The following is a 22,197-nucleotide window of genomic DNA, read 5'->3' on the forward strand; positions in this document are numbered from 1 at the left end:
GTATTTCTCGTTTTTCATTCTATTTGCGCCTATCCTGTCTTTTATTAAGGAAAGGAGTTTTCAAACTGCTCTATTTTTGGTGGGGTGCTCGGTGGGGCTTGAGCACGCCCCAAAAAGGACCGGTTACGCCCATGCCTATGAAGCTGCTTGACATTTTTTAGGGGGGGAGTGCGGCCCCTCCGCCCGGCTCGGATTTCGGCTCAGCGTTCTGAGAAAGCCACAAAGAAAGGTTCCTTCATGCGGAGCTTGGGGGCTTTCCCCCCTCCATGGTCAACATAAAACTCTTGTTTCCACTTATTTAAAGGGACAGTGCGCATTTTTTTTAAAAGGTGGAGAAATGAGCACTTCTTTCACATAACATGAGCCTCACCTTAAAGCCCCAGTTTGTCATTTCTGACCAGGGTTGGGTAGGGTTACTTTAACTGGATTACTTTTTGATTACTTTTGGAAAACTCTTATAACAAATATGCTCATAAAAGACAAAAGAAACTAAATATGAATAAAATGACTCCATTTTGTGCAGGTTTGGGGAGTAACGGAATACATGGAACGGCAAAAAGCTGTTTGGATTGATTTTTATTTTGTTTCTGTGGCATTTGATGTTCGTTTTGCCGGAGATCAAAGAGATCAAAGCCAGGAGAGAAAGCTTACCACGTGTTGGGAGTCATCATTTTATTCATATTTAGTTTTTTTTGTCTTTTATTAGCATATTTGGTATTGGAGTAATTCAAAAGTCATTGAAAGTAATCCAGTTAAAGTAACCCTACCCAACCCTGCAAGTCAAGTCATGTTGACCACATAAAATATAGAAAAATAGAAATGAAATACGCCCCGCGATTGGCTGGCAACCAGTTCAGGGTGTCCCCTGCCCACTGCCCGATGATTGCTGGGATGGGCTCCAGCAGCCCCGCGACCCTACTGAGGATAAGCGGTGCAGCTAGAGAGATGAGAAATAAAATACTGCCCCATTTCCCCTAAAATAAAAGCTGATGTGAGAAACGTCACGCATTTGGGTTCTACTCCTGTTCCGGTTCTTGACACAAACAATCCACCATGTTCCTTTAAGTGCAGCACAATAAATGAGGTACAAACTTTCCTCCTAAAAGCAACATTTTTTCCATTTTTATTTAAAAAAGACCTTCATGTACAAACAAGTTCTTCCATTTTACATTTTAACGACAAAAAAAAACAAACAAAAGACACAAAATAAAATCGAAACCTCGCGATAGGAAAGGAAACGTCATACATTTCAGGCAAGATGGCGGAAAAGGGGCGGGCTCACGGGTTAGCCCCGCCCCCTCCTGCTAGCAAAGTTCCCAGCCGAGTGAGCATTTTTGTCCAATAAAGGATCTTTGAGTTCCGGAAGAGCGGTGCAAGAAAGGGGGCGCTACTTATACAAACCTGGTCTACTTTCAGCCTAAAAGAAACCCGAAAGGGGGAAGGGTCTCGGGATCCGGGCGGAGCGGAGTCAGTACATGGAGTCCTCGTAAAGGTCGGTCCGCAGACAGAAGAGGACCCCGGCCCCCAGCATGAAGATGGTGGCCCCCCAGCCCAGACCGTAGCCCCAGTTGAACTCGTGGTACGTCTGCAGGACCGTCCCGTCGATGAACTTGATCGGGAACAGGACCAAAGCGCAGGCCTGCAGCATCACTGTGGGCATTCGCAAACAAAGGATGGCGTCAATGATTTAGCATCTTTGGTTGGGCTGCTGTAAACTGACATGAATTCTGCCGTTCTGCTACAACAATGCACGCGCAGCTTTAATATGTCACACTTGTATACAAACACTGAAAGGGCTCTATGGGTAATCATGGAAAGAAAGTATACATCTGTTCCCTGTTGTCAGTCCATCTGCAAACCTCTGTTTATACAAGGCAAGCCTTTTTTGACCCTGACTCACGCCTGTCCCGTTTTTAGAATAGAATAGAATAGAATATACCTTTATTGTCATTGTTACAAAATGGGTTAACATATTGTGACAACGAAATTGGGCATGACACTCCAGTTTTACACATTCACAGTGAGGTATGAGCCAAGAAGATAAAGGAACAGAGAAGATAAGGTTATAAAACAAGGGGGATAAGGCTATAGTTATCATTGACATGGTATTTACACAAGAAATGTCGGCATGTGGGATGTTACATACAGTTGTTATCGTGATACCGTTGGTATCGTAAGGGGTGTGCAATATTGCATTTGGTGCAAAGTCATCATAGTGCAAAAAATAGTCAGCATATGCATTGGTGCAAACATAGACAACATAGTGCAGAAAAAAGGAAATGGTCAGACATTGTGCAAGGTGAGCAGTAAACGTAGTGCAGTCGACATGTGCAAGAACATAGACATTAGTACCATTATATTCGTATGAGGTAGTGTTGGCACAAGTTTTCAGGTTTTTTGTGCTGTGTCTGTTTTGAGCAGTGAACAAACATAGTGCAGACAGCATGTACGTGAGTACCATTTTACATTCGTGTGAGGTAGTTTTTTGCAACAGTTTTCAGTTTTTTTGTGCGGTGTCTGTTTAGGGTGGTAATGGCTGTGGGGAAGAAACTGTCTCTGAGTCTGTTCGTTTTTGCTTTGTGTGACCTGTAGCGCTTGCCGGAAGGCAGCAGGTCGAAGAGGTGGTGGCCGGGGTGAGAAAAGTCCATGATGATGTTTTCTGCTCTGCTGAGGTAGCGAGAGCAGGCAATGTCCTCCAGACTGGGCAGAGAGCAGCCGACGATTCTCTGGGCTGTTTTTTGTTCCTGTTTGTCTCCATTTACAACCTGTTCTGATCCTGACCATGTCTGCTCTCCCGTCCTGGCTTAGGACCCATTTTCGATCCCAACGATGTCTACTCGCCCGTCCTGGTTTACGACCCATTTATGATCCCAACTACGTCTACTCTCCCGTCCTGGCTTACGACTCGTTTTCGACCCCGACCACGTTTTTGCTCTCCTGTCTCGGCTACGACCTGTTTTGATCCCGACCACATCTGCTCTCCCGTCCTGGCTTACGTCCCATTTTTGATCCCGACTACGTCTACTCTCCTGTCCTGGCTTACGAGTCGTTTTCGACCCCAACCACGCTTTTGCTCTCCTGTCCCGGCTACCGACCAGTTTTTCTGTCCCGCAACGGAAGACCCACTTCCGTATTCGAATCACAATCCGAGTGCGAGAACGACTTGCTTCCCGCGTCCAGTGAACATCGGATCGCGAGCGCTGCCCTTCCTCTTTCTTTCAATAAAATTGTGAGAAAACGCTACGCAATTGGGTCCACCCTGTGTGCTGGTCATGACAGATTCCAATATTTCAATCCATTGTTGAGCTTTTGCTTTACTTACTTTAATTCATATTTTTGGCGTGTTTTTTGGAAGATCCGTGTCTAAATATGTTCAATTAGAATCGTAAATAGTTCACTTTTAATTTATGTATAGCATTGAGGCGTTAATATCGTTCAATTTTTATTTAATTGTTTTGGATTTTACATACTTTTCATTGTGTAAAAAGCTAAAAAAAATCTTTGTATTTTACAATTGTTCTTTGAAGAATATTTCTATGAAACGATGACTAAATCATTTTGTGCATAATGTTTTATAATTATTGATAATATATCATTAAAAAAATCCAATAACTAATCTGATAAAGCTGTTTTCTTGGACAGTAGGGGGCAGTAACGCTTTACATGACAGCTCAATTATGAGAACTGGAGCCACCGTTAGCGTCATTTTTACACACTCCTTGGATTTTTCTTAATTTATAAAGCACGGTCTACCGCGTCAGACTGCCAGGAAACGCGGCGCTGGCAACAATTTCAAGCATTTTCAAGCACTTTGCCCAAAATTCAAGCATTTTCCTGACTTTGAAAACACAACAGCTCCTCTGGTGCCAACTGCTTCGGACTCTGATTGGCTTCCTGTCACTATGTAAACCCCCGTCTTCCTGTCACCTGTTGTCAGTCCGTCTGCGAACCTCAGCTTACGCTAGGCAAGCTTTTCGAACCCGATTCTCCTGTTTTGGCTCCTGTCTGTTTCCCGGTTTCGACCTGTTTCTGATTTCGACCACATTTTTGCTCTCCTGTCCCGGCTACTGACCCGTTTTTTTCGGCTCCCGACACCGCTATGGTTCGCCACAGAAATACCACTTCCGCGTTCAGGTTGACCTGCTCCCCGTGACCAGCGATCACCGGATCGTGTGTACAATCCTTTCCCTTCTTCCCAATAAAACAGAGAGAAACGCAACGCAAGTGGGTCCTGTCTCCGTTCTGGTCTTGACATTTCGAGCGTTTTTATGCACAGGTGTCAAACGGGCGGCCCGCGGGCAAGATCAGGCCCGCCAAGGGATTGAATCCAGCCCGCGAGACAACACTCAGAGAAACGCAAGAGAAAAACAAGCTGCAGGTGGAAATATGTCAACTTGATGTTGCCAAAGCCAGGTGCCTCGAACAAAGACACTGTACTTGTATTTATTTCTCTCTCCCTCTCTCTCTCTCTTTTCCACCCCTTTTCTTCCACTCTCTGTCTCTGTCTTTTTCACTCTCTGTGTCTCTCTTTTTCTCTTCCTTTGTTGCTCTTTGTCTCTTTCTCTCTGTGTGTCTTTTTAACTTCTTTTGCTCTAACTTCCTTCTTTTCCTTTTCTCTCTTTTCTCTTTCTCTCTTCTGACCCATGGCGCTTTCTTTTCTCTTTTGTCTCCTTCTGTCATTCTATTTCTCTTTGGATTTCTTTCTTCCGCTCCCTTTCTTTTCCCTCTCTCTCTCACGACTTTTTATCTCTTTTGTTTCTCACGCTCTCTCCCTCTCTCTCTTTCTTTGTCCCGGTCTCTCTCCTTTTCCCTCCCTCTTTCTTTTTCTGTCTTCCTACCATTCGCGCTTTCTTTTCTCTTTTCTCTCCTTTGTCTTTCTATTTCTCTTTGGATTTCTTTCTCCCGCTCCCTTTCTTTTCACCCTCTCTCAAGACTTTTTATCTCTTTTGTTTCTCACGCTTTCTCCCTCTCTCTCTCTCTCTTTCTTTGTCCCGCTCTCGCTCCTTTTCCCTCCCTCTTTCTCTTTCTGTCTTCCTACCATTCGCGCTTTCTTTTCTCTTTTCTCTTCTTCTGTCTTTCTATTTCTCTTTGGATTTCTTTCTGTCTCTCCCTTTCTTTTTCCCCTCTCTCTCACGACTTTTTATCTCTTTTGTTTCTCACGCTCTCTCTCTCTCCCTTTTTCTTTCTTAGTCCCACCCTCTCTTTTTCCCTCCCTCTTTCTCTCATTTATTTATCTCCTTTTCTTTCTCTCTCATCTACTAGTCCGGCCCCCGACAGAATGTTTGTTCTATGGTGTGGCCCCCGACTTAAAATGACTTTGACACCCCTTGGGAACTCACACCGCGAGCGCCACCTACTGGCTGAATGGGTAACCAGCAAATTAGATCGGAAAGCAAATGACGTCGAATGATCTGCATAGTTTTCCCTGGCACGGGCCGGATGTCATCCCAATGGGAAGACTTTTGACTTAAAAACCCCGCACACCCTCGGAGGAAGAAGAAGAAAAATAAAAGACTTGGCTGTTTCCCCGAGAGTGACTCATTTTCCTTTGCGGCTCGGAGAATTTTCGGCTTCCTGCCGAAAGAATGCGGCTCTGTTCAAATAAATAGAAATGGCGCTGCCTTTTGAGGAGCTTTCCCAAACGGGATTGTCGCAGTTCAAGGAGCCTTTATTCTCTCTCTCCGAACGTCGGGAAAGCGCCATATTTAAAGGGTTGGGATTCTTCAGTTTTGGGGGGTTTAGCGACACGCGCGAGACCAGGGTTGGGTAGGGTTACTTTAACTGGATTACTCCAATAGCAAATATGCTAATACAAGACAAAAGAAACTAAATATGAAAAAAATGACTCCATTTTGTGCAGGCTTGGGGAGTCACGGAATACACGGAACAGCAAAAATGATCTTGGTTTTGCTGGAGATCAAAGAGATCAAAGCCATTAGAGAAAGCTTACCACGTGTTGTGAGTCATATTATGTCTTGGATTGGGATTTGAGGTGGATTCAACAGTGACGGGTGACGGTGTTTTAACTCCATAGTTCAAAGAACTCATGGGCAGAATTGGGTAGGGTTACTTTAACTGGATTACTTTCAATTACTTTTGGATTACTCCAATACAAAAAATGCTAATAAAAGACAAAAGAAACTAAATATGAATACAATTACTAAATTTAGTGCAGGCTTGGGGAGTAACAGAATACATGGAACGGCAAAAAGCTGTTTGGATTTATTTTCATTTTGTTTCCGTCACATTTGATGTTCGTTTTGCCGGAGATCAAAGATCAAAGCCAGGAGAGAAAGCTTACCACGTGTTGTGAGTCATATTATGTCTTGGGTTGGGATTTGAGGTGGATTCAAAAGTGACAGGTGACGGTGTTTTAACTCCATAGTTCAAAGAACTCATGGGCAGAGTTGGGTAGGGTTACTTTAACTGGATTACTTTCAATTACTTTTGGATTACTCCAATACAAAAAATTCTAATAAAAGACAAAAGAAACTAAATAGGAATACAATTACTAATTTTTTTTCAGGCTTGGAGAGTAACGGAATACATGGAACGGCAAAAAGCTGTTTGGATTGATTTTCATTTGGTTTCTGTGGCATTTGATGTCCGTTTTGCCGGAGATCAAAGGGATCAAAGCCAGGAGAGAAAGCTTACCACGTGTTGTGAGTCATCATTTTAGTCCTATTGAGTTTCTTTTGTCTTTTATTAGCATATTTGGTATTGGAGTCGTCCAAAAGCAACTGAAAGTAATCCAGTTAAAGTAACCCTAGCCAACCCTGCCCATGAGTTCTTTGAACTATGGAGTTAAAACACCGTCACCCGTCACTGTTGACTCCACCTCAAATCCCAATCCAAGACGTAATATTCTTCCTGACCCCTTTAAAAATATGGACGCTTTTGGTCTCTTTTGAACACTGAAAACTGAAACACTCACCGCGACTGCTTCTCATATTGAGTCATCGGAGTCAAACACACAGAAATAGACAGTGTTTATCCGCTTTTATTGTGAAATCACACGCCCGCAGATGCCTGCAGCGTGGCCATGTTATTGAGTGAGACAATGGCTTGCTAACTCGTCAGATTTAATCGAAAAAATGAAATATTCTGTTTGACGCGCTTTTCTAAGAGTGAGTTCAGGCGTTTCCAAATGACAACAGTTGACAAAACTTTTGCAAATGTGTATTTGACTTTGGCCAATTTTTTTTAGACACTGTGAAAGAGTCGTAAATGTTTGACTTCTCTTTCCTAATGTAAATCAATAATGGTGCACACTTGGTGTGATGAGTGATGATTGTACGTAACAATGGAGACCAGGTTCCGTTTATGCATGCTCTGATTTAAAAACAATTTTATAAAATGACGTCGGAGATTTCATTGGCTAACCAATGTGTCTATTATCTTTCGAATCGATTGCTACTGGCTGACGATAATCAGTTCCCGGAGGCAAAATCCCTCAAATTAATACAGACCCCCACAGGCTAATGCAGGCGATCTGGCTACCTTTTTAGCTAGTTAACTTCCTAGCTTTTTAGCTATTTAGCAAGCTATATGGCTAGCTTTTTGCATGCCATCTAGCTAACATTTAACCTTTTGTGCTAGTTAAATCAAAGTTATGAAAAAATGATACCAGAGCCTGTCCCCCCCCCCCCCCCCCCCAAAAAGGGGGTTTCTGGGTGTTTACAGTTTGTTCTGTAGGTTTTCATCATATACTGTCTCAACAGTGAACATACTCTCTTTAATAAGTTTGTTCCTGGGTGTTTACAGTTTGTCCTGTGGGTTCTCATCATATAGTGTCTCAACAGTGAACATACTTTCTTGAATAAGTTTGTTTCTGGGTGTTTACAATTTGTTCTGTGGGTTCTCATCATATAGTGTCTCAACAGTGAACATACTTTCTTGAATAAGTTTGTTTCTGGGTGTTTACAGTTTGTTCTGTGGGTTTTCATCATATAGTGTGTCTCAACAGTGAACATACTTTCGTGAATAAGTTTGTTTCTGGGTGTTTACAGTTTGTCCTGTGGGTTTTCGTCATACAGAGAAGATACTGTCTTGAATAAGTTTCAGATTATTTAGCGATTTGGAGCTAAAAATGGGTCTGTGACACCTTGAGTGAAAAGTGCGGTTCAAAATGTGTCCTATAGGTAAGGGAGTAAGGGCGACCCCTACCTGCGGTGAAGAGGAAGACGGCCACCGTTCGGTAATGCTTCTTCTGCGTCCCGCGGCACAAGGAAACCATGCCCACCGACAAGGCCACCAGGGTAGCCGCCGCACCACCCGCCAGCAGCACGAGGGCGGCGATCTGCCAGTCTGCAAAACAAGAACGGCCGTCACGTGGGAGTCACACGGGAGCCCACATGAGCTTGTGATCGTTTCTTTGGCCTCGGAAAATTACCCAAGAAAGACCGCCCCTTGGGGTTTTGGGCTTGCTGAGGTTTTCTGGCGGCCATTTTTATGCTTTTTGAGCAGGCGACATCCTGGACGACTAAGTTAAGTTCAAGGCGAGCTGTTAAAACCTGGGGCCGACACTTTTCAGGGTTTCGACACTTCTTCATGGCCAAATTCAAGCACTTTCAAGGCCAATTTTTTCCATATAATTGAGTCACTATCTTGCTGCTAGCACATACTTTGTGTTATTTTACGCTATTTCTATATATTATCTACGATCCATTCGTGTCAATGGGCTGCTATAAACTGACATAAATTCTGCCTTTATGCTTCCACATCACACTTGATCATGGCCACATTCAAGCACTTATTTCATATAATTAGGTCACTATCTTGCTGCTAGCACATGCGTTTTGTTATTTTACTCTATTCCTATATATTATCTACGATCCCTCTGTGTCAATGGGCTGCTATAAACTGACATAAATTCTGCCTTTATGCTTCCACATCACACTTCATTATGGCCAAATTCAATCACTTTCAAGGCCAATTTTTTCATATAATTAAGTCGCTATCTTGCTGCTAGCACATACTTTGTTTTATTTTATGTTATTCCTATGTATTACCTACGATCCCTTTGTGTCAATGGGCTGCTATAAACTGATATCAATTCTGCCTTTATGTTCAACAAAATAATTGTAAATCTTTTTTTTTTTTTTTTGCATTTATCATTTATTTATAGCACAAAAGAGTTCATATTTTTAATATATATTTTATAGTTTTGCATTTTCAGAGACTTGGTGTTGTTTGATTTTAAATCTGTTTGGTGTATTCATACATTTTTTGTAGATCTGTCAATATTTTAATTTATATTTCATGTGTGTTAAGGTGGTCCCCTGCAAAACATAAAATGACTAATTACTAAAAAAATTTGGTGAATAAGGTTTCATTATGTCACGACAAAAAACGTGGTCGGTGTCAGAAACGGGTCATAAGCCGGGACGGGAGAGCAGATGTAGTCGGGATCCAAACAGGTCGTGGCCGGAGACAAACGGGGAGATCAGGAACGGGCAGGTGGAAAAACGGGTGCAAAAACGGGACAGGCGGGAGTCAGGGTCAAAAAAAGGCTTGCCTTGTATCAACAGAGGTTTGCGGACGGACTGACAAGCGGAGAGTGAGATGAGCCAAATGAGCGGGCACGGATGATTCACATCGGTAATCGTGACACATTATTATTGATAATATATCAAGAACAAAAATCTTAGGAGCTGTTTGGGAGCCGAGCCAAAAAAAGCCAGTTTTCTAAATAGCGCTGTGACGTTGCTAGAGCTACTCCGTTTTTGAGTGTTTTTTTACCTTGAATATTATTTTAGGACCTATTTTTTTGAAGTACTTTTACTCGAGTGCAATTTTGGGCTACTCTACCCACCTCTGTGTCGCGGCCATTTGGACTTTTTCCCCATGTTTTTAAGCAGGCAACGCCCCGGACGACTTGTTTATTTAAGCTAGTGCCGAACAGCTGTAAGGTCCAAGCGGGGTGTTAAAACCTGGGCCCTACACCTTGGCATTTGCTCTTTTTAGGCCCTTTTTCGGCCCCCCTGCCGTGTTTTCGCCAGCTAGCGAAAGCGACAAAAGCCCCCGGCTCCCGTCGGGCCCCCCGCATTCCACAGTACGAGGCGAAGGGCCAGAGCCACATTCTTCAGTCCGGCAACTCGCAAAACATCCTCAACCGCACGTCTTTTTTTTTTTTTTTGGGGGGACCTTGACAAAAGACACAGAACTCGAGACGTCCTAGCGGACCCAAATGCAGCTCATGGCCGCCTTACTTTGAAAAAGTCAGTCGTTGGAGTTACTCACTACTTTTTAGTCATAATCAAAGTAAGTTGGTACCAGGAAGAGTAACTATTTCCCTTACTTTCAAAAAACGTTGAATAGGGAAGAACAGACAGTTGTGTACTAGAACCTTGTCCTATTTAGATAAAAAGATAGATAGATAGATGTCTAGATAGATAGATAGATAGATAGATAGATGTCTAGATAGATGGATAGATGTCTAGATAGATAGATGTCTAGATAGATGTCTAGATAGATGGATAGATGGATAGATATCTAGATAGATAGATGTCTAGATAGATGTCTAGATAGATAGTTAGATAGATGTCTAGATAGATAGTTAGATAGATGTCTAGATAGATAGATAGATAGGTGTCTAGATAGATAGATAAATGTCTAGATAGAGAGATAGATGTCTAGATAGATAGGTAGACAGATAAATAGATGTCTAGATAGATAGATAGATGTCTAGATAGATAGATAAATGTCTAGATAGATAGGTAGACAGATAGATAGATGTATAGATAGATAGATATCTAGATGTCTAGAAAGAGAGATAGATGTCTAGATAGATAGGTAGACAGATAGATGGATGTCTAGATAGATACATATATGTCTAGATAGATGGATAGATAGATGTCTAGATAGATAGATGTCTAGATAGATCGATAAATGTCTAGATAGATGTCTAGATAGACAGATGTCTAGATAGATAGGTAGACAGATAGATAGATGTCTAGAAAGAGAGATAGATGTCTAGATAGATAGGTAGACAGATGGATGTCTAGATAGATAGATATATGTCTAGATAGATGTCTAGATAGACAGATGTCTAGATAGATAGGTAGACAGATAGATAGATGTCTAGATAGATAGATAGATAGATATCTAGATGGATGTCTAGATAGATAGATGTCTAGATAGATAGATGTCTAGATAGATAGATAGATAGATAGATGTCTAGATGGAAGTCTAGATAGATGTCTAGATAGATAGATACGTTATCCATCCCTGTAAGCAGATTTATCCTACCCTTGAAATGCAACAAACAGTAAACAATATCATAACACTACAACCAGCAGTAAACAATATAACGTGAGTTTAATAAACGAATGCGAACTTTCCTTTACCTGAGACAATTGGTCAAGTAGACATATGCTACTGTACATCAAGTGTTTCTATACAACACAAGTTAACAGTTCCACGATATAAAGTGTGTTTAACACCGCAATGTCAACTCAATAAATCAAACCCCCACAACCTGAGACAACCGGTCAAGTAGAAATAAGCAACTGCACTTCAAATATTTTGTTGGCAACAAAAGTCAATAGCAAAACACGATAAAATGACTCTCCAATCTACATCACCCAGATTGCCACATTGTTACTGAGCGTTAACTTTTATATTAAGGCCAGGGGGGCTTCAAACTATCAGTTTGAGACCCCTGTTTTAGAGTGTCATTTTCAATCGTTCGAACATCATTTTAAAGACTAATTCTTTTGAAAATCTTAGGTACCTCTAGGTCAGGGGTGTCAACGCCGAGGGAAGCACAAGAGAAAAATGAGCTGCAGGTTGAAGTGGGTCCACTTGATTTTGCCAAAGCCAGGTGCCTCGAGCAAAGACCCTGTACTGATGTTGTATTGTTCTCCTTCTTTCTCTTTTTCTCTATTTCTCCTTTTCTCTCTTTCTCTTTCTCAATTTGTATCCCTCTGTTTTTCTCAATTTGTATCTCCCTCTCGCTCTCTTTTTCTCCATTTGTACCTCTCTCTCTTTTTCTCAATTTGTATCTCTCTCTCTCTTTCTCTCAATTTGTATCGCTCTCTCTCCCTCTCTCTCTTTTTTCTCAATTTGTATCTCTCTTTCTCTCTTTCTCAATTAGTATCTCTTTTTCTCTCTCCCTTTTTCTCAATTTGTATCCCTCTCTTTTTCTCAATTTGTATCTCTCTCTCTTTTTCTCAATTTGTATCTCTCTCTCTCTTTTTCTCAATTTGTATCCCTCTCTCTCTTTCTCAATTTGTATCCCTCTCTCTCTTTTTCTCAATATCTATCTCTCTCTCTCTTTTTTTCTCAATTTGTATCTTTTTTCTCTGTCTCTCCCTTTTTCTCAATTTGCATGTCTCTCTCTCACTCCCTCTCTCTTTTTCTCTTTCTTTGTTCCTCTTTGTCTCTTTCTCTCTTTAATTCCCCTTCTCTTTCTCTCTTTCTATTCCTCTTTTTTGTTTCTCTCTCACTTGCTCTCTCTCTCTCTTATTTCTTTCTCTCTCTTTTTCTTGCACCTCAGTCTCCTCGTCTGCCCCCCGAGGGAATGTTTGTTCTATGGTGTGGCCCCCGAGTTCAAATGACTTTGACACCCCTGCTCTAGGTTCTACGCCACAGGTGTCAAAAAGGCGGCCCGCGGGCCAGATCAGGCCCGCTAAGGGATTGAATTCCGGCCTGCGAGACAACACTCAGAGAAGCGCAAGATAAAAACAAGATGCAGGTTGACATATGTCAACTTGATGTTGCCAAAGCCAGGTGCCTCCAACAAAGACACTGTACTTGTAATTCTCTCTCTCTCTCTCTCTCTCTCTCTTTTCCACCCCTTTTCTCCCACTGTCTGTCTCTGTCTCTTTCACTCTCTGTGTCTCTCTTTTTCTCTTCATTTGTTGCTCTTTGTCTCTTTCTTTCTCTGTGTCTTTAACTTCTTTTCATCTAATTTCCTTTTTTCCTTTTCTTTCTTTTCTCTTTTCTCTCCTTCTGTCTTACTATTTCTCTTTGGATTTCTTTCTTCCTCTCCCCTTTCTTTTCCCCTTCTCTGACGACTTTTTATTTTTTGTTTCTCACGCTCTCTCCCTCTCTCTCTCTTTTTCTTTCTTTGTCTAGCCCTCTCTCCTTTTCCCTCCCTCTTTTTCTTTCTCTTGAATCTACCAGTCTGGCCCCCGAGAGAATGTTTGTTCTATCGTGTGGCCCCCGAGCTTAAAATGAGTTTGACACCCCTGATCTACGCAGAAAGGATGCGAGAGGAGACAAACGGACAGTAACGCGTTGTTTTTCCTTGTTTTCAAAATAAAAGTCTGGACTTTTTTGTCTTTGTTTTCCGACGGATTTCCCAAAAGTATGGACTCCCCCCCCACCCCCCCCTTCTTTAGAGAAGAAAAGTAAATAGGTTCCTGACCCGAATTGAGAGTGGAGAAGCAGCTCCAGGACGCCGGTTCGGCCCCGGAGAGCGTGCAGGATTCCCACAAGGAGAGCGAGAAGTGGTCTGCGGTGACCCAGGCCGGACTAAGGACCGCCGCCAGGTCCAGACACAAAGCCAGGAAGACGCAGAGCAGCGCGATCAGCTTGAAAGGCCGCAGCGCGCACACGTCGTTCATGGACATGGTCCTGCTCCTTCCCTGCTTTTCGTTCCTGTCGTACTGAGGAAGCTTCTGCTTTTGTCGGTTGCTCTTTTTCCGCTACGATGCGCGCGTCCGTGTGCGCGCTCCCGTCGGCGATGTGGATTCCGTAGCGCGCCCGATGCGGTTTGACGCTGGCGGCCCGACCGGAAACGGTACGCCCCGGACATCCGCTCGACCTTTCACATTAAGAGGGCTTCCTTACCGGTCCGGAAACAAAAAACAAAAACAAAAAATAAAGAATCCAACATAATCTTACCCTTACACTACAAATGGTTGTTATTTATTGATGTTAAATGCCTTTCATCCCTTTTATTTTTTTTTCGTTTTCCAATCCTCGAAATAAAAATGACACCAAAAATTGCATTTCTTTAAATCAGCGATGTCAAACTCATTTGAACTCGGGGGCCACACGATAAAACATTCTGTCGGGGTCCGGACTTGTAGATCGAAGAGAAAGAAAAAGAGAGATAAAGGAATAAGAGAAAGAGGGAGGGAAAAGGAGAGAGGGCGGGACAAAGAAAGAAAAAGAGAGGGAGAAACAAAAGATAAAAAGTCGTGAGAGAGGGGGAAAAGAAAGGGAGAGGAAGAAAGAAATCCAAAGAGAAATAGAAAGACAGAAGGAGAGAAAAGAGAAAAGAAAGTGAGAAGGGTAGGAAGACAGAAAGAGAAAGAGGGAGGGAAAAGGAGAGAGAGCGGGACAAAGAAAGAGAGAGAGGGAGAGAGCGTGAGAAAAAAAAGAGATAAAAAGTCGTGAGAGAGAGAGGGGGAAAAGGAAGCGAGAGGAAGAAAGAAATCCAAAGAGAAAGACAGAAGGAGAGAAACGAGAAAAGAAAGCGCAAAGGGTAGGAAGAGAGAAGGAGAAAAGAGAGAAAAGGAAAAAAGGAAGTGAGAGCAAAAGAAGTTAAAAAGACAGAGAGAGAGAGAAAGAGACAAACAGCAACAAAGGAAGAGAAAAAGAGAGACAGAGAGAGGGAAAGAGACAGAGTGGGAGAAAAGGGGTGGAAAAGAAAGAGAGAGAGAGAGAAATAAATACAAGTACAGTGTCTTTATTCGAGGCAACTTTCTTTGGCAACATCAACTTGCCATATTTCAACCTGCAGCTTGTTTTTCTCCTGCACTTCTCTGAGTGTTGTCTCGCGGGCCGGATTCAATCCCTTAGCGGGCCTGATCCGGCCCGCGGGCCGCCTCTTTGACACCTGTGCTTAAAATGGTAAATGTTATGCATTTCTATAGCATTTTTCAAGTTAATGAAGAGCTCCCAAAGCACTTTACAATGTGCTTCACACTTACTCATTCACACACACACTCACACACCAAACACAAAATGCAGTGTTCATATCCGGCACGACTACTTCCTATTAGTGCAAATGTGGGCAGTTATATTTACTCCGTTAGATTACCTCGAGTAAATTTTGGGACATTTTGTAATTCTAGGATTATTTTAAATCACTTTACTCTTTACTTTTACTTGAGTAGATTTGTAGAAAGGAAAGTGTACAATTTCTCCGCTACATTAGGCTACATCGAACCCGTTTCTTAATTCCCCTCTATGTGCAAAGGCACATTTACTTTGTTAGAGACCTGGTTTCTTTTATCTAGATTTGACCAGTGACCCAAACAACCTCCAGGTGGCACTTGTGAGCGGGTTTAGGAACTTTTTGTTTATATGTATACGTTTGCATGTCACTTCTATTTGTCTAGCTATTTATTTACTTCAGTATTTTTAATGGACCCATTTTATTGAATTTTTATGTATTTAGGGAACCTGTTTTCAATTGTATGGCACTTATTTAAAATAATGTATCCCTTTGTTTCTTTAATTATTGTCAAAACCCGAACGGAGACAGGACCCACTTGCGTAGCCTTTCTCACACGTTTTATTAGAAGAAAGAGAAAGGGTGGCGTCCACGATCCGGGAAACAGGTCGCTCTGAACGCGGAATTGGATCTTCCGTGACGAGCGATGGCGGGGTCGGGAACGGAAAAACGGGTCAGTAGCTTGGACAGGAGAGCAAAAACGTGGTCAGGGTCGGAAGCGAGTCGTAAGACAGGGAAGGAGAGTAGACGTGGTCGGGGACGAAAAGAGGTCGAAAGCCGGGACAGGAGAGTAGACATGGTCGGGATCAAAAATGGGTTGAAGCCGGGGGACAGACAAGAGCAAAAAAGAATTCATTAATATTGTAACAAAGTGAACTTGAGGCAGTTAATAGTCCCAGAGGGCCGTAAAAGCAAAAAAAATGTTTTTTCTTGAGAGAGAGCCACACCATATCATATTTGAAGACAAAATTCAACAAAACCGCTCTCCACACAAAAGCTAATTCTTCAGCAAATTTTAGTTCATTGATAAATCTACGAAATAATAATAATGCCACAGCCTGTGTCAATTTGAATATACTCTACCACTTAAAATCATTTCCCTTCCGCAGTTACTAAAGAGAGTTGAGGCTCATTTTGACAATCCTTTTTGTCCTATATAACGATTTCAAAACAATGGGTGTTTAAAGTTTGTTGTATGGCTTTTCATTCATGAAAAAAGCAATAACATTAACAAGCAACAAACATTCCCGAATAAGTCGCTCGGTATATATTGTCACATTTTTGCGCGCTCATTTAAGGTGATGATGGCCCTGGGGGAGAACCATGTTTGTTGTGATGAAGTTATCGTTTTCGGTGCTTGAAACAGTTGTAATCTTCTTAAAAACCAGCAGATGGCAGTATGTATCCTCATGTGCACAGTGCTTCTATTCTGCCATGATGAATTTACCTGGATGGATGGTAGATAGGTAGGAAGATAGGTAGGTACTGTAGGTAGGTGGGGTAGGTAGTGTAGGTAGGTTGGTAGGCAGGCAAGCTGGCAGGTACGAAGGTAGGTAGGTAGGCTAGATAGGCAGACAGGTACTTAGGAAAGCAGATAGGTTGGTAGGTAGCTAGGTAGTTAGGGAGGCAGCCGCGTAGGCTAGTTAGGTAGGTAGGCAACCAGACAGGTACTAAGGCAGGTAGGTAGGCTAATAGGTAGGTATTGTTAGTGGGCAGGCCAGATGGTACATAGGTAGGTAGGTAGGTAGGCTTGTAGATAGGCAGGCAGGCAAGCATGTACATAGGTAGGAATGGAGGTAGGGAGGTAGGTATGTAGGTTGGCTGGTAGATAGGTAGGATGATAGATAGGTAGACAGGAAAGCAGGCAGGCAGGCAGGCAGGCAGGCGGGTACATGGGTAAGAATGTAGGTAGGTAGGTAGGTAGGTAGGTAGGTAGGTAGGTAGGGAGGGAGGGACTTAGGCTTGTAGATAGGCAGGCAGGTAAAAAGGTAGGAATGTAGGTACGGAGGTAGGTGGGTAGGTAAGCTGGTAGATAGGTAGGATGGTAGGTAGGTAGGCAGGTAAACAGGCAGGCAGGCAGGCAGGTACATAGGTAAGAATGTAGGTAGGTAGTTAGGTAGGTAGGTAGGGACTTAGGCTTTTAGATAGGCAGGGAGGCAGGTAAAAAGGTAGGAATGTAGGTAGGGAGGTAGGTAGGTAGATAGGTAGGATGGTAGATGGGTAGGCAGGAAAGCAGACAGGCAGGCAGGCGGGAACATAGGTAAGAATGTAGGTAGGTAGGTAGGGACTTAGGCTTGTAGATAGGCAGGCAGGCAGGCAAGCATGTACATAGGTAGGAATGTAGGTAGGGAGGTAGACGGGTAGGTAAGCTGGTAGATAGGTAGGATGGTAGATAGGTAGGCAAGAAAGCAGACAGGCAGGCAGGCGGGTACATAGGTAAGAATGTAGGTAGGTAGGTAGGTAGGGACTTAGGCTTGTAGATAGGTAGGCAGGCAGGTACATGGGTAGGAATGTAGGGAGGGTGGTAGATAGGTGGGCAGGAAAGCAGGCAGGCAGGCAAGCAGGTACATAGGTAGGAATGTAGGTAGGGAGATGGGTAGTTAGATAGGCTGGTAGAAAGGTAGGATGGTAGATAGGTAGGCAGGAAGGCAGACAGGCCGGCAGGCAGGTACATAGGTAGGTAGGGACTTAGGCTTGTAGATAGGCAGGCAGGCAGGTAAAAGGTAGGAATATAGGAAGGCAGGTAGGTAGGCTGGTAGATAGGTAGGATGGTAGATAGGTAGGCAAGAAAGCAGACTGGCAGGCAGGCGGGTACATAGGTAAGAATATAGGTAGGTAGGTAGGTAGGGACTTAGGCTTGTAGATAGGTAGGCAGGCAGGTACATGGGTAGGAATGTAGGGAGGCTGGTAGATAGGTGGGCAGGAAAGCAGGCAGGCAGGCAAGCAGGTACATAGGTAGGAATGTAGGTATGGAGATGGGTAGTTAGATAGGCTGGTAGAAAGGTAGGATGGTAGATAGGTAGGCAGGAAGGCAGACAGGCCGGCAGGCAGGTACATAGGTAGGTAGGGACTTAGGCTTGTAGATAGGCAGGCAGGCAGGTAAAAAGGTAGGAATATAGGAAGGCAGGTAGGTAGGCTGGTAGATAGGTAGGATAGTAGATAGGTAGGCAGGAAAGGAGACAGGCAGGCAGGCGGGTACATAGGTAAGAATGTAGGTAGGTAGGTAGGGACTTAGGCTTGTAGATAGGCAGGTAAAAATGTAGGAATGTAGGTAGGGAGGTAGGTAGCTAGGTTGGCTGGTAGATAGGTAGGATGGAAGATAGGTAGGCAGGAAAGCAGACAGGCAGGCAGGCGCGTACATAGGTAGGAATGTAGGTAGGTAGGTAGGGACTTAGGCTTGTAGATAGGCAGCCAGGCAGGTAAAAAGGTAGGAATGTAGGTAGGGAGGTAGGTAGGTAGGCTGGTAGATAGGTAGGATGGTAGATGGGTAGGCAGGAAAGCAGACAGGCAAGCAGGCGTGTACATAGGTAAGAATGTAGGTAGGTAGGTAGTATGTTCAATATGTAGGTAGGTAGGCTGGCTGGCAGGTAGGTAGGTAGAGAAGTATGAAGATTGATAGGCAGGCTGGTAGGCAGGTAGGTGGGTAAGTAAGTACTGTCGGTACGTGGGTAGGTAGGTATGCTCCAAATTTCCAAACGCTGTGGGTCTCGTACAAATGAAGTCTATGTGTTGGCCTACTTTGTCTCCATTATCCCCCGTTTGGGAGGAAAACTGCAGCTTTTCAAAGACTTCATAACAGTTTGCCACTCGTCTGTTTCTAGTACTGTTGCCAAAGTGCCGGCAGGGCATCAGTGCACACGGAGTGGGTAGAGGGGGGGGGCTGTACTATTCATGGCACCCCTTGATTTTCTTTTGTGGACAGGACGAAACCCCCCCATTAGAAAATCCTCCGGGCAGACAAAGCTACTTTCCTCGGCGCGTGCATAAAAAGAAGAGACGGCTCATTTTTTTGTCATTGATCTTCAGCTTAAAGTCTGGAGGTAAGCCAATCCCCTGTTAGCTCTTCTCCACATGCAGGAGGAGTGACTCAGGAGCATTCCAGGAACCCTAGAGAACAACGGACTGTGCCCGAAAAACAAAAGTAAAAGGCCGTGATTCAGTGGCGGGGCGGATGACGTTAGCGGCGGTCATCGGGAAGCTAACGCTCATGGTCACGTCACCTCCCTCTCCGTCACCTTTATCGTTTCCTGCTCTTCTGACACCGACTCGGCTTCCGGTAATCCTCTCGGGATGCTAATACGCTTCTTTAACCATCAGACTTTATTCGCTGACTACCAAAAAAAAAACCTATTGAGAAAATAAACGAAATATTTGTGAGATTGGTGTCAGAAAAATTAAAATGTCTATGTATTGAAGGTTTTTATACATTTGACTATAAAGGATTTTATACGATTGAATTCAAGTTACATTTATTGAGTGCAATGAGGATTTTAACCGAGTAGGCTTAAGTTCAATGACAGGTCACGCTGTTCTAAATGCAGAATATTTTGACTAGGGAATTTTGATAAGAGGACTCTGACGGAGGACGGCAGGCGATGTTTTGAGAACGAGGCCCTGATGACGTAGAAACGCTCGGTGTTGTTTTTGAGTTTTCCAGACATGGCGACGCCCAGGGGGGGGCTTCATTGGCACGCCCATGGGAGGAGTCGGCACACCGTCTTGCAGAAAGCCGTGGGCCGAGAGAAAAAAGCTAGAGGACTTCAGAGAAGGCTGGCCAGACACTCAGGAGACACTAATCGATTAATTCGGCCATTTTCGATGGAGTACACTTCGTTAAATTGCTAATGAAATTAATTGAATCATACTATGTAATAAATATAATATGATAATTGACTTGAAAATCCTGTTGCAAGAAATAACACAGAAATAAACTCGATCCTAAAATAACAATCAGAAGTCAACAAAATAAAGTGAGTTTAATACATTGAATCTAACTCTCACAGCCTGAGACAACTGGTCAAGTAGATATATGCTCCTGTACTGCATCTGGGTCCTCCTCCAGTTCCGGTTCCTGACAAAAATATTAGAAATACAAATAATCTAATACAAAAACTAAATCCTCAAGTCGTTGGCTGAAATGTTTGCTCATTTGAAGGGATTTCTTTTATTGCACAATATTTAAAAAAAAAAAAATCAAGTAAAGTATGAAAAAGAGTCCCCAAAATAAGAAAAATATCAGTTTTTGCATTCATTTTAATATTTAGTGTCATGATTACTGACTAGCTTCACCTGTGCCCCTCATTTGGCGCCAGCCGCTGCGGACTACCGGATCGGTCACCTGTCCCTTTTTAAACCCAGTCCTGTGATTCTCCGGTTGTCAGTCCGTCAGCGAACCTCTTTTGTTACAAGGGAAGCATTTTTGACCCTGACTCCCATCCATCCCGCTTTTTTCGCACCTGTTTCCTACCTGTCCGTTCCTGATTTCCCTGTTTGTCTCCGGCTAAAACCTGTTTTTGATCCCGACCAATTTTTGCTCTCCCGTCCCGGCTTACGACCCGTTTTTGATCCCAACCACATTTTGCTCTCCCCTCCCGGCTTATGACCTGTTTATGATCTTGACCACCTATTGCTCTCCTTTCCCAGCTTACGACTCGCTTTTGATCCTGACCAATTTTTGCTCTCCCGTCCCGGCTTACGACCCGGTTTTGATCCCGACCATATTTTGCTCTCCGGTCCCGGCTTACGACCCGTTTATGATCTTGACCACGTTTTGCCCTCCTGTCCCGGCTATCGACCTGTTTTTTCCCGTCCTCGACACCACGATCTCCCACTCCGGAAGATTCACTTCCAGATTTGGAACTCAGTCCGATTCTGTGCACGGATTGCTTCCTGCATCCCCTCTATCTCAATAGACTTGAGAGTAAACGTTACGCGATTGGGTCTACCCTTTGTGCTGGTCTTGACAGATAGAAAAACACTTTTCCTTTTTTTCATCTTTCTCTTTCTTTCTCTCTCTTGTTTTTTCGTTCTGTATTTCTCTTTCTCTTTCTTCAGCTCTTTCTGTTCCTTTTCTCCTCTCTGTCCCCTCTCCTTTTTTCTTTTTAACCTACTAGTCCGGCCCCCGTGAGAGCATATTTTTCCACCACGCGGCCCCCGAGCCAAAATGAGTTTGACATCTGGAAGCAGAGGAACCAGAGGAGAAGCGGACAAACAATTTGGAATGACTTCATAAGCATTCACCGACAAAATATAACAAACGTCAAGCGATTCCAGCAGAGAAGGCCTTGCAGGCCCCGACGGCCTTGCAGCATATGCCGCCTAGCCACAACATCCACTTTACCACTAAGGGGCTCGTCTGAGGGTCTCGCCCCTTGCGACCTTCAGCGCCTCCCTCAAGGTCGAACTGAAGCTGAGCTGTGTCCGACACGACGGCACCTTTTCGCATGTTTTTGCCGATTGGCCAATAAACGCGGCGCCAGGCTGAAGGGGGGCTTCAGGGGGCTTCAGGGGCCGCCTTGATGTTGGGATGGGTCACCACTATTTGGGGTGCGTCTTGGGCAAGAACAACCTGCTGCCACCCATCTTTCTCCAGGCCATTTTTTGGGGGTAAGGGTTAAATCCCCCACATGGGACAGATAGTATGGGTTTCCATGGTTACCAAGTCAAGTCATGTTCATTTGTTTGGCCCCTCATCACAAGCTGTCTCAAAAGGCTGTACAGACTATTATGACATCATCCCCTGATCTAAAACCTACATGCGGGCAAGGGAAAACTCAAAAAACCTCAAGTCAAGTCATGTTTATTTGCTTGGCCCTTAATCACAAAGAGTCTCAAAGGGCTTCACAGATCGAAGACTATTGCAAACTACGGACCATTATGACACCATCCCCTGATCTAAAACCTACATAAGGGCAAGGAAAAACACAAAAACCTCAAGTTAGGACATATTTATTTGTCTGGCCCTTAATCACAAAGAATCTCAAAAGGCTGCACGGACCACAGATTATTGCAAACTACAGACCACTAAAAAAAAACCCAAAAAATAGCGACTTTTTGAAAAAAATAAGGTGGAAATCGCATGTCCCTCGTTGGCCTCTCGGCGTCCTCACATCCCCGTGGACATCTGTTGACGTCCTCCTCCTTCTGTCGCCACGGCGACGACCTCGGGGACCCCGGGCCCCGCCCCTTCCTCGGAAGGACCCTTCCCCGGCTGCGACTCCCGGCCACTTGAGCTCTTGTCTTCCAGTTGGCTTCTTCCAGACGTTCGAAAGATAGTTCATTGGGTT

General features: G+C 43.7%; 1 protein-coding gene across 1 annotated transcript; it reads right to left on the reverse strand.

Moving 5' to 3' along the window:
- Nucleotides 1–1,092: 1,092 nt before the first annotated feature.
- Nucleotides 1,093–13,758, reverse strand: LOC148348905 (transmembrane protein 47-like). Its single transcript, XM_088321047.1, has 3 exons — nt 13,373–13,758; nt 8,167–8,307; nt 1,093–1,650 (listed from the first exon to the last, which is right to left on the reverse strand). The coding sequence occupies exons 1-3, from the start codon at nt 13,575–13,577 to the stop codon at nt 1,469–1,471; spliced, it is 528 nt and encodes a 175-aa protein (XP_088177173.1). The 5' UTR covers nt 13,578–13,758; the 3' UTR covers nt 1,093–1,468.
- Nucleotides 13,759–22,197: the final 8,439 nt, after the last annotated feature.

The sequence above is a fragment of the Urocampus carinirostris genome, chromosome 17 (assembly GCF_059441175.1).
Source record: "Urocampus carinirostris isolate Australia breed hairy pipefish chromosome 17, RoL_Ucar_1.0, whole genome shotgun sequence".
NCBI lineage: Eukaryota > Metazoa > Chordata > Actinopteri > Syngnathiformes > Syngnathidae > Urocampus > Urocampus carinirostris.

What these genes read in the sequence shown, in the direction of transcription:
- LOC148348905 (XM_088321047.1), bottom strand. Translation starts at nt 13,577, where the DNA reads ATGTCCATGAACGACGTGTGCGCGCTGCGGCCTTTCAAGCTGATCGCG. An exon ending in CTTCTCCACTCTCAATTCGG is followed by an intron (nt 8,308 to 13,372) that starts GTCAGGAACCTA and finishes CTTGTTTTGCAG; the next exon opens with ACTGGCAGATCGCCGCCCTC. An exon ending in CGTCTTCCTCTTCACCGCAG is followed by an intron (nt 1,651 to 8,166) that starts GTAGGGGTCGCC and finishes GAATGCCCACAG; the next exon opens with TGATGCTGCAGGCCTGCGCT.